General features: G+C 36.8%; 1 protein-coding gene across 1 annotated transcript; it reads left to right on the top strand.

The window, feature by feature from the left end:
• The first annotated feature begins 5,775 nt into the window (after positions 1 to 5,775).
• Positions 5,776 to 10,726, top strand: LOC114113675 (NKG2-A/NKG2-B type II integral membrane protein-like). Its single transcript, XM_027965854.3, has 6 exons — positions 5,776 to 6,005; positions 6,392 to 6,490; positions 6,981 to 7,034; positions 7,562 to 7,713; positions 10,062 to 10,162; positions 10,487 to 10,726. Exons 1-6 carry the CDS (start codon positions 5,819 to 5,821, stop codon positions 10,602 to 10,604), a joined length of 711 nt encoding a protein of 236 aa, XP_027821655.2. The 5' UTR covers positions 5,776 to 5,818; the 3' UTR covers positions 10,605 to 10,726.
• Positions 10,727 to 12,041: the final 1,315 nt, after the last annotated feature.

Genomic DNA, 12,041 nt, shown 5'->3' with positions numbered 1-12,041 from the left:
AAAACAGAGGGATGTTGTGGGGAGGGGAGATGGGAGGGGGGTTCATGTTTAGGATCGCATGTACACCCGTGGTGGATTCATGTCGATGTATGGCAAAACCAATACAGTATTGTAAAGTAAAATAAAGTAAAGATAAAAATTAAAAAAAATAAAATAAAAGCCATCTTTCAGACTTTCATGCAGGTGGGAAATAACTAAATTCAAAAACCCTGAAAATAAATTACCTGACATCATTTTTAGATAAAAATTAAAAATATCAAACTGTGAGTAAATATCAGCCTATATTTTTAAGAAACATCCTAAGGATATCCAACCTGATTGATACAGTACAATAAATATATCCAACGTGGGTTGACTGATTTGAATAACAGAAGATTTCCATTTCTTTCTTGTGTTCTCTTTAAATTATCTGAAGAAACAGATATTAGCATTCAATAGAATATGACAGCTGTAATTGAAAATCTTAAAATGTTTAACGGTTTGAAAGTTGCCCTTTAAATGCATCAAAATCAAAATGATCTATTCCATTAGCCATAGCAACAATTATAGAAGCATTGTTTAAAAATCATTACATGTTTAAATATAATGAGAATGTCTGAGCCCTATTTTACCCCAGAAGTAAGTGTTAGGCAGAAACAACAACAATAAAAAAGGATTGCATTTTGGCTCTTGTTGTTTCTTTGTTTGTTTGTTTTTTCCTCTCATGAACTACATAGATCTGTGCACCTAAAGGGCCAACAGTGCTCCAGTGCTTTATAATTTTTCTTCAAAATGCATAGCAATAACAATTGAACAGGGAGGCCTGGCGTGCTGCGATTCACGGGGTCGCAAAGAGTCTGAGCAACACGACTGAACAACTGCACTGAACTGAACTGAACAATTGAAACCCTTCCCTGGTGGCTCAGATGGTAAAGCGTCTGTCTACAATGTGAGAGACCTGGGTTCGATCCCTGGGTTGGGAAGATTCTCTGGAGAAAGAAATGGCAACCCACTCCAGTACTCTTGCCTTGAAAATCACATGGACGGAGGAGCTTGGTGCAGGCTACTATCCATGGGGTCGCAAAGAGTCGGGCATGACTGAGTGACTTCACTTTCACTTTTCACTTTTTCTATGTCAGCTATACCATTTGTAGTCTTTTCAAAAGCACTTTTAAATGGCTTGGGATTCCTTTTTCTCTGAATCCCTATGCAAAAGTGTCTTTCTCCTTTTAACTAAAGGTAGTGCATTTTGGGGGGCTTTCCTGATAGCTCAGCTGGTGAGCAGGTAAAGAATCCACCAGCAATGCAGAAAATCCCAGTTGGGTTCCTGGGTCAGAAAGATAACATGAAGAAGGGATCATCTACCTACTGCAGCATTCTTAGGCTGGTGGTTCAGATGGTAAAGAATCTGCCTGCAATACGGGAGACCTGGGTTTGATCCCCTGGAGGAGGTCATGGCAACTCACTCCAGTATTCCTGCATGGAGAATCCTCATGTACAGAGGAGCCTGGCAGGCTACAGTCTTTATACTTTAACCTCTTAACCACCAGGGAAGCTTTGAGGTTGCAAAGAGTCGGAACACAATTGAGGAACTAAGCGTAGCACAAGTTTTAGATCTTCTAGTGTGTGGCTCAGACAGTAAAGTGTCTGTCTACAATGCGGGAGACCTGGGTTTGAGCCCTGGGTTGGGAAGATCCCCTGGAGAAGGAAATGGCAATCCATTCCAGTACTATTGCCTGGAAAATCCCGTGGACAGAGGATCCTGGCAGGCTGCAGTCTGTGGGGTCGCAAAGAGTCAGACACGACTGGGCGGCTTCACTTCACTTCAGTGTCTCAGTTCAGATGCTCACTCGTGTCTGACTCCTTGTGATCTCATGGACTGCACGCCAGGCCTCCCTGTCCATCACAGACTCCCAGAGTTCACTCAAACTCATGTCCATTGAGTCAGTGATGCCATCCAACCATCTCATCCTCTGTCATCCCCTTCTCCTCCCGCCTTCAATTTTTCTCAGCATCAGGGTCTTTTCAAATGAGTCAGTTCTTCGCATCAGGTGGCCAACATATTGGAGCTTCAGCTTCAGCATCAGTCCTACCAAAGAATATTCAGGACTGGTTTCCTTAAGGATGGACTAATTGGATCTCCTTGCTGTCCAAGGGACTCTCAAGAGTCTTCTCCAACAGCACAGTTCAAAAGCATCAATTCTTTGGCTCTCAGCTTTCTTTACAGTCCAAATCTCACATCCGTACAAGACTCCTGGAAAAACCATACCTTTGACTAGATGGTCCTTTGTTGGCCAAGTAATGTCTCTGCTTTTTAATATGCTGTCTAGGTTGGTCATAACTTTCCTTCCAAGGAGCAACTGACTTTTAATTTCATGGCTGCAGTCACCATCTGCAGTGATTTTGGAGCCCCCCCCAAAAAAAATCTGTCACTGTTTCCTTTGTTTTTCCACCTATTTCCCATGAAGTGATGGGACCAGATATCATGATCTTCGTTTTCTGAATGTTGAGCTTTAAGCCAACTTTTTCACTCTCCTCTTTCACTTTCATCAAGAGACTCTTTAGTTCTTCGATTTCTGCCATAAGTGTGGTATCATCTGCATATCTGAGGTTATTGATATTTCTCCCAGCAATCTTGATTCCAGCTTGTGCGGATATTTCTCCCAGCAATCTTGATTCCAGCTTGTGCTTCATCCAGCCCAGCATTTCTCATGATGTATTCTGTATATAAGTTAAATAAGTAGGGTGACAATATACAGCCTGACATACTCCTTTTCTGATTTGGAACCAGTGTGTTTTTCCATGTCCAGTTCTAAATGCAGCTTCTTGACCTGCATATAGATTTCTCAGGAGGCAGGTCAGGTTGTCTGGTATTCCCATCTCTTTCTGAATATTCCACAGTTTGTTGTGATCCACACAGCCGAAGGCTTTGGCATAGTCAATAAAGCAGAAGTAAATGCTTTTCTGGAGGTTTGTTGCTTTTTTGATGATCCAGTGGATGTTAGAAACTTGATCTCTGCTTCCTCTGCCTTTCCTAAATCCAGCTTGAACATCCGGAAGTTCTCGGTTCACGTACCGTTGAAGCCTGGCTTGGAGAATTTTGAGCATTACTTTGCTGGCAAGTGAGATGAGTGCAATTGTGCAGTAGTTTGAACAGTCCTTGGCATTGCTTCTCTTTGGAATTAGAATGAAAAGTGACATTTTCCAGTCCTGTGGCCACTGCTGAGTTTTCCAAATTTGCTGGCATATTGAGTGCAGCACTTTCACAGCATCATCTTTTAGGATTTGAAATAGCTTAACTGGAATTCCATCACCTCCACTAGCTTTGTTCGTAGTGATGCTTCCTAAGGCCCACTTGACTTCACATTCCAAGATATCTGGCTCTAGGCAAGTGATCTGGGTTCTTATCTGGGTCATGAAGATCTTTTTTGTATAGTTCTTCTGTGTATTCTTGCCACCTCTTCTTAATATCTTCTGCTTCTGTTAGGCCCATACCAATTCTGTCCTTTATTGTGCCCATCTTTGCATGAAATTTTCCCTCAGTACCTCTAATCTTCTTGAAGAGATCTCTACTCTTTCCCATTCTATTGTTTTCCTCTATTTCTTTACACTGGTCACTGAGGAAGGCTTTCTTATCTCTCCTTGCTATTCTTTGGAACTCTGCATTTAGATGAATATATCTTTCCTTTTCTCCTTTGCCCTTATTTTTTTAATATAAATTTATTTATTTTGATTGGAGGTTAATTACTTTACAATATTGTATTGGTTTTGCCTTACATCAACGTGAATCCGCCACAGGTATACATAATTGGAACCCAAAGTCTCCTATTTTCTGGAGGTGTGTGATAAGCTAAACTCTCTTCAACTAGCCTAACTGTGAGGATTTCCTGTTCAAACCTGAAGTGACACACTGATGACAAATCAATATTTTCCATTTTAGCTTCACTCTGAGGCGTCACAGGGCAGCCTGTGAAGCTCACAGACGTTGCTTATTCTTGTCTGGGTTTTAAGTTTTTAAATTTCTCCTTTTGTTACCAGCTATACCAGGTCTCTTTTTAGAGAGTAACCTGATCTGCACACTAAAGGACACACAACTTCCTGGCCAACAGAAGGTATGTGTCCCTCCTCTCCTGTCTCTCTACTAGACCATCTCACTTAGTGGGGACTAGCAAATGTTAGAGGTGATGCAACTGAGGTATAGTAAATGTACAACAAAATCAAAGTAGAACATTGGGTTTTTTAAAATAATGTGGTATAAAAAATAACCATAAAAAAACAAATATTGGGTGATTTCTCCAAGTATTCAAATTATTGTCTGTAGAATGCTAGTCAAGTGAATACACACATGCATATTTGGGTGTGTATACAATATTAAGTGAAATCTATTGACCTCATGATAGGGAACAATTAGTTTTGAATTTTATAATCAGTAGATGCTAAGCTTTTTGTATAATAATACGTTTATACATATTTTGCTCAACATCTATAAACATTCTTGGAAAGAAATTCATTATATAGCAAAAGGCCAAACATAATTCCTTCTATATGTATTGGATTGAATAAAACAACCCTAATTTTTTAATAAAATTAAAGATGAAGTAACTTCTTAAAGGCTAATTTAAACTTAATTGTCATAATTAAATTATTTTTTTAAAATCAAACATTGCATAAATTATATGTTATACTAATTAAAGGCTGATATAAATCAGAAATAGTACCATAGAAATGATGACTAAGATAATAATTAAAACTGATAATTACTGAGAACTTATAAATTCCAGCTTGAGTGCTCAGTGTTACACACATTATATATTGCATAAACTAATTTCCATTTTACATTAATAATATAGGTTACCAGATAGTAAATAACTTTTTGAAGGTCACATTTTATAAATTTCAGTCATAATTAATTTCCAGATATTTCTGACTACTGCATCAATTGTCTGAATTATTAAATTATGTTATCTGGATTTTTTATAAGTAATTACCATCACTTATACAGCTATAATGACCTTTACTAACTTTGACATCTATCTGATCTTTCTGGAAGTTTGAACCAACAGTGTTCTTCCATAGATGACCTATACATGTTTATCATTTTGTGGGTTCAGATATTAGCCATTAAATCAATTATCAACTACTTTTGTAAAATAAGTATTTTTTAGTATTTCCTATTGTTTTATTTTTCATATTACTTTGTTATATATGTTTAATGGGTCATGTAACATTTTCCAATATATGAAGCATTTCCTCAGTTTTTAATGCTTTCTCAGAACTCCTCATCCATTTGAAATAAAGACCATTTGTTATCCCTTTTCATCAATAAATGTAAGTCACCAAATAATGTAGTTTAGTGTAGGAAATTATTGTATATGTCAACATTACTCTCTCCTCATCTTTAAAGAACTGTTTTTAACCATTATTAAATTTCAAAATTATCACAAATATGGGTGAATCTCTCTTGTTAACAGAACATTTTAATTTTAACACATGCACTATGATGGTTTTAAAATATTTCCATGGAATCTGACTTAATAAGGATATTATTGTTCATGAACTTCTTTATACCTCCCTAATTTATTGCTTTTCACTCTTTCAATCGATAATATATGTGTAAAATATAGAATATCTTTTTCAAAAAAGCATTCTATCATAAAAAAAAAAAAACTTGTTTAAAGTTCTAAGGAATTTAGAACCAGGCTTTAAGTTTGTTCAGCTGCAAAGTGAGCGCTAAGCTCTTTGCCCCGCCTGTGTCATTATACCAGGGTTCTTATCTCACATACACCACTCAACCTCAGTGCACTTAAAGAACAGTCCTTGATCTCACTCAGCTGCAGAGATGAATAACCAAGGAGTAACCTATGCAGAACTGAAGGGAGTCAAAAACTCAAAGAGGCAGAAAATAAAATCTAAGGTTTCTAAAAGTTCCATTTCAATGACTGAGCAGGAATTAACATATGTAGAATTAAATCTTCAAAATGCTTCTCAGAATCTTCATGGGAACGACAAGAATTACCACTCCAAAGGTAAACGCATACTAGACACACAATGGAACTGTTCTAGGATGTGCGGTGGGGGTGCAGAGGTGTGGAGAAACAGTAGGGAATAAGCTCACATATTTTTCACTTCAAGGAACAGAACTTAAAGCTGGATATGGGATTCTGATGTGAAATCGGAGGACTACTTTTATTCTGGCATTACTATCATTTGAAATCTTTGATCAACAACTCATGTTGTCTTATATTTGCTGAAAATGCAATGGTATATTCTGAGAGAAAGACTACAGTGGTCAAAATGGTTTGGGGTCCAAGTTTATATCCATAACTCTGTGTGCGTGTGGGTTCTTGTGTATGTAAACGCTAAGCAACTGTCCCCATCACTCCTTTCTCAGTTTCCTTTTCTGTCCCTGCAGGTTCACCATCACCTCCAGAGAAATTCATTGCTGGGATCCTGGGAATCATCTGCTTTGTCTTGATGTCCACTGTGTTGACGGTGATCATTGTTACTCCCTGTAAGTACATTTTTGAAAAACTATAAGGGAACTTATCACTTTACTGATGGTCAGTGCTGCTAAACATTTCATAATATTATAGAATATGTCTATCATTAAAATACATGCATTTAGAATAAATGCAGTATGTTATATCTAATTTGTCAGAAATATACAACACAGGAGAATTACAGAGAGCATGTATATGTATATTCTGATTTCATAACTCAAAAGCATGCTTTAGGAGATTTAAAGATCTTAATGAGAAATACAAATTAATTCTTGAGATTGGTTAAAGCAAATACTGTAAGATGTGGTGAAGTTTGTTCCCTTAGGTTTTTGAAATATTTTTTCCATCATGTCTTCATTACCTAATTAATTTTTCTTGCTAAATCAGTTTTATTTCAGATTACTCTAATTTTAAACAGTAAACTGAATTCTCAAGCTTATAAACTAAAATCATTATAATTTATTTAAAGCAATGTTAACTTTTTAATGATTACTTTTGTAGCTACTGTAACACAGGAACAGAATTACTCCTCTCTCATAACAAGGCTCCAGAAAGGTACATAATGATTTTCAAAGTTCTGATATGAATACAGTACATTTTTGTCTCTATCTTAGGCTAGTGAAAATAAGAATAGACTTGGGGATAGAACATCATTTATAAAATCAGGCGATAAACATTCATAAATGAATGATTATAGGAGAGTGCTTCTCCCTATGCAATAATATGCTCACCATATCCATTGTTGGCAATTGGCTCTAATTTCCTCCTGCTATAATATGATAAGAGACAAAAATTTTGCTATTCTAAAATAGAAGTTTCATTTCTTGATTTTCAGGGCATGTAAAGAGGAGATATTTCTATGTGTTTGCTTTATATGGGGACATATATTAAAGACAGACCCTCTCTATGAATGCATGAATGAGATTTGTTTTATATGTACCAGCCTTGAGGTTGCATAGATATGTTATTTTATATATATGTGTGTATGCATACATATGTCTACCTCTATGCATATGTGTAAGTTAATTTTTATTTTTCAAATTCAAACTGGTTTTGAATAGTAATTCATAATGTTTCCTCAGAATATCATTGTGGTCATTGCCCAAAAGACTGGCTTACATATTCCAACAATTGCTATTCTACTAGTCTGGAAAAAAAACCATGGAATGAGAGTTTGATATCCTGTGCTACTAAGAATTCTACTCTGCTTTATATAGATAATGAAGAGGAAATGGTGAGATATTCAATGTTTCCAACACTTTGCTGAAGGCTTGATTTAGTCAACATTATATTTGTTAGGATTCACTTGTGCTTTTGTACATATTTGTAGCTTGTTTATTTTAAGGTCTGCTAGTATTCCATTAAACAATGGAATGTAACTTTATGATACTTTATTTACATTTTTATACCATTCATGCATGTGCATTAACTTCTGGTTCTTGCTTCTCATAGAAAACCATGCTTCTACAAATGCTATTAAATTCTAAATTACATTCTGCTAATTTTACCATACATCAAGGAAAATAAACATGATTTTGCCTATAGAATTATGTAATTGCACATCAGATCATGGAATACAAGTTTCAACTTTCCAGCAGCCCCCAACCCCTCTGTAATACCTTATCACTTCTCCACCTCCTAATTTACTCACTGTCCTGACTTTTGATATTATAGAATCTCTTTGATTGCTTTTGAATCATATCCATGGAATCCCGTGTTCGTGCTTAGTCGTTCAATCGTGTCTGACTCTTTGCAACCTCATTAACTTCAGCCTGTCAGGCTCCTGTGGCCACGGAATTTTCCAGGCAAGAATACTGAAGTGGGTTGCCATTTTCTACTCCAGGACATGGAATCATACAGGTTGTCCCTGTCTCATCACTGCCACGTGATAGTTTGCAGTTCCTCCAAATTCTTGCATTTATGTGACGTTTGTAAATTTCCGCAGCTCATTGTGTGAATTCAACATTTAAGATCCATTCTTTCCAATGCCTCTGGGTGGAGATGGAGTCTTACACCCTCAGGGATAGAGAGGCTTCCTAGCTTCAGTAGCTTTAGTCAAGACATCCCATTTGCTGGTCCCACCCCTACCCTATCACCCAGCCCTAGTGTCTCTCAGTGGAGGAAACAGAGGCAATTTCTCTGACTGCTCCTTGTTAGTAAGTGTCCTGAGGGATCACCTTGTAAGGCTTACCTGGTGTTGCCTACACGATTCTCTCAACACACAGGAGGAATGGCTTACCTGTGCTACCCCCAACAGCTAGCTTAGGTATTGGGTGTTTGGGAAGTAAGAGGCCAAGGTCACTTTCACCTGGTTGTGGGGAGCTACAAGATACCCCTAATTATCATTCCCTCACCTCCCACCTTGTTCTCTCATCACAGAGAAGTGATTAACGATTACAGAGGAGTGGGGCTGCTGGGAAGTCTCAGGCCACATCACCCTTCTATTTCCACCTTTCAGAGTTCTCCTTTCTCGTGTCTTTCATTAGTTCCCATGTTTACAGTTGACCTTAGCAGGGAGGAGCAGAGAGAAATGAGTCTCTGGCCTCTTGTCTGGTCCACTGGATTCCACCAATACAGAAACAGATGGCTTTGGGGTTTATCTAGTCAAAGAACGGTGTCAGGCTCAGAAAACCAATTCTTCGGCTCTCCTGTCACTTATTTTCTCAATTTCATTTCCTTAATTTCCCTCTGAAACTGAAATTCTGAGAAACATATAATAGTAGAGAAATCCATTGATATTATCACAATATCCAGAAAAATGAATGCCATGGAATCTATAAGCTTATTTAAAGCCTTGCTATGTTAGTTTTGATGGCACCCCACTCCAGTACTCTTGCCTAGAAAATCCCATGGACGGAGGATCCTGGAAGGCTGCAGTTCATGGGGTCGCTGAGGGTTGGAAATGACTGAGCGACCTCACTTTCACTTTTCCCGCATTGGAGAAGGAAATGGCAACCCACTCCAGTGTTCCTGCCTGGAGAATCCCAGGGACGGGGGAGCCTGGTGGGCTGCCGTCTATGGAGTCGCACAGAGTCAGACACGACTGAAGCGACTTAGCAGCAGCAGTAGCAGCAGCATGTTAGTTTTGACATGAGGAAAAATGAAATTATATGAATCAGAATTTTCTTGATTGCACATATTCAATTACTCCACCTTCTTACCCCTGAGGCTTAATGTTAGATGTAGTTCACAGCTGTAAGGATCCCCAAGTTGTTATGCCAGGTGTTTTCTTTTCTATGATCTCTACAACTAATTCATGTCTTTGTAAATATTCCCTTTATTAACTGGCTGTCGAAAAAAAGCAATGTTCCTTATTAACATTAGAACACAGTGAAACTGATAAGTATAAATGTTGAGTTGATGTTCAATCAAAAGTACAGATATTTCTTAATATTTATGGCACTATTAAAACTTCGAACTTTCAACTCATGTTTCTTAGTGTTAGATTAGAATCTAACATGCTCAATTAGTTCAAAGAAAGAAAGATGCTATGAAAGAACACATCCTTTGACTTGCATTTTAAAAAGTAACAAAAATGTTTCATAATGACTATTTAAGTGAAAATTCTTTATTTGGGGCTAGGAATTTCTGATGTCCCTATCAATTACATCCTGGATTCAAGTCTCTCGTGCAGGCCGCAGTCATCCTTGGATGTGGCTAAATGGTTCAACTTGCAAACTACAGTAAGTTTGTAAAAAGAATGCTATATAGAGGAGGAAAAATACAAAAAAAAAGAAATATTTTAAAAATAATATGAATACATTTGTTTTAGTCAAATTATAGAAAGCTGAAGGAAGATATTGAAAGTTAATAAAATGTTAATACCAATGTTGAAAAATAAGCTACTCTGTAGCCCAATTTCTGAGTAACAAGCTCTTACTGAAATTTTATTAAAGACTTCATTACCCATTTTCAAACTATCTTGTATTACAGTTACATGGAAAATGCTATTGTTTCCTGAGTTGTCTTCATAGAATATAACAGAATTATGCATTTTTCCATAACAGGATAACAGACTATTTACCTGGTGAACATAACTGTGCTGTACAATCTGTACGAGGCATAACAGCAGAAGACTGTCAGTTTCCAAATGTATACCATTGCAAGCAGAAGCTTGAGAATTAAAACATGAGTTTGGATGCTGTTGGGTAACTTGACCTTTTACGAAATGCAAATAATATTCTGACTGCATAAATTTAAAAATGAATTATATTATTTTTTCTGATAATGAAAGTTTTTCAAAAACAGTTGAAATATAATTGTGTGTGCTCATTCGTTCAGTTGTGTCTGACTCTTTGAGACCCCATGGACTATAGGCTGTCAGGCTTCTCTGTCCAAGGAATTCTCCAGTCAAGAATACTGGAGTGGTTCTATTCCCAGATTTTTAAGGAATTTCCACACTGTTCTCCATAGTGGCTGTACCAGTTTGCATTCCCATCAACAGTGTAAGAGGGTTTCCTTTTTCTCCACACCCTCTCCAGCTATTGTTGTTTGTCGACTTTTTTTTTTTCTTAATATGTTTCATTATGGACATTTTCAAACATATATAAAAGTTGACAATCAATGTTTACAACATGTTCCTTGTCCTAGATTAAAGAGTTATCAATGTACATCCAATTTTGTTTTATTTATGCGCTTAACAATGCCCCACCCCGACTGGATTATGTTAGAACAAATTTCAGATATTATATCATTTCATCCATAAATGTCTTTAAAAGATAATTCTTGGGAATTCCCTTGCAGTCCAATGATTATGATACAGTGCCTTCACTGTGGTGGCCGGGTTCAATCCCTGATGAGGAAACTAAGATCCTAAAATCTGTGCACCATGGCAGAAAAAAAAGTGATAACTCTGTTTTGCCTTTTTTTGAAGAAAAGAAATCACAATCATATTATCATATCTGAAAAAGTTAACAATAAATTCTTAATGTTCCTGAACAGCTATTTATTGTTCAAAATCCCCGATGTCATACATATGCATGTCATACATATATACGTATAATTTGTCCTAGAAAATATTCTGTATTCAGGATTTTGCTAAATGCACTCCTATGGTGTTATTTAATGCACTCCTTTTGGCCTTTTATTTCCTAAAAAAAAAAAAGGTAGTGGAACTAAGTTTAATTATTTTTGGCTTTCATTTAATTATTTTATTTCAAGAATAAATCGTGAAAATCATATGTTTTACTTCCTTACTGTATCTCATCAAGAGGCATGTTATCTGATTGTCTTTCTTTTCATCATGTTGAAAGACTGATTAATTGGTTTAGATGCTGTCAACATGACTCATCACTAGAAAGCGTGGATTAAAGGAAAAAAAAAAAATCCAGCCATAAAAGTGATCCCATGTTTGTCGACTTTTTTATGGTGGCCATTCTGACTGGCAGAGACGATACCTCATTGTGTTTTTAGTTTGCATTTCTCTGGTAATGAGTGATGTTGTGATATGAGAAAGCTACATATCTTTCATGGGTCTTATTAGCCCTCTGTATATCTTCTTTGGAGAAATGTCTGTTTAGTTCTTTGGCCCACTTTTTGATTGGGTTGTTCATTTTCCTGGTA

This window comes from Ovis aries, chromosome 3 (genome assembly GCF_016772045.2).
Source record: "Ovis aries strain OAR_USU_Benz2616 breed Rambouillet chromosome 3, ARS-UI_Ramb_v3.0, whole genome shotgun sequence".
NCBI lineage: Eukaryota > Metazoa > Chordata > Mammalia > Artiodactyla > Bovidae > Ovis > Ovis aries.
This window is presented reverse-complemented; position numbering and strand designations above follow the sequence as displayed.

Coding starts and splice junctions, on each gene's coding strand:
- LOC114113675 (XM_027965854.3), top strand. CDS start 5,819: ATGAATAACCAAGGAGTAACCTATGCAGAACTGAAGGGAGTCAAAAAC. Junction 6,006..6,391: donor CAAGAATTACCACTCCAAAG/GTAAACGCATAC, acceptor CTGTCCCTGCAG/GTTCACCATCACCTCCAGAG. Junction 7,714..10,061: donor TAGATAATGAAGAGGAAATG/GTGAGATATTCA, acceptor ATTTGGGGCTAG/GAATTTCTGATGTCCCTATC.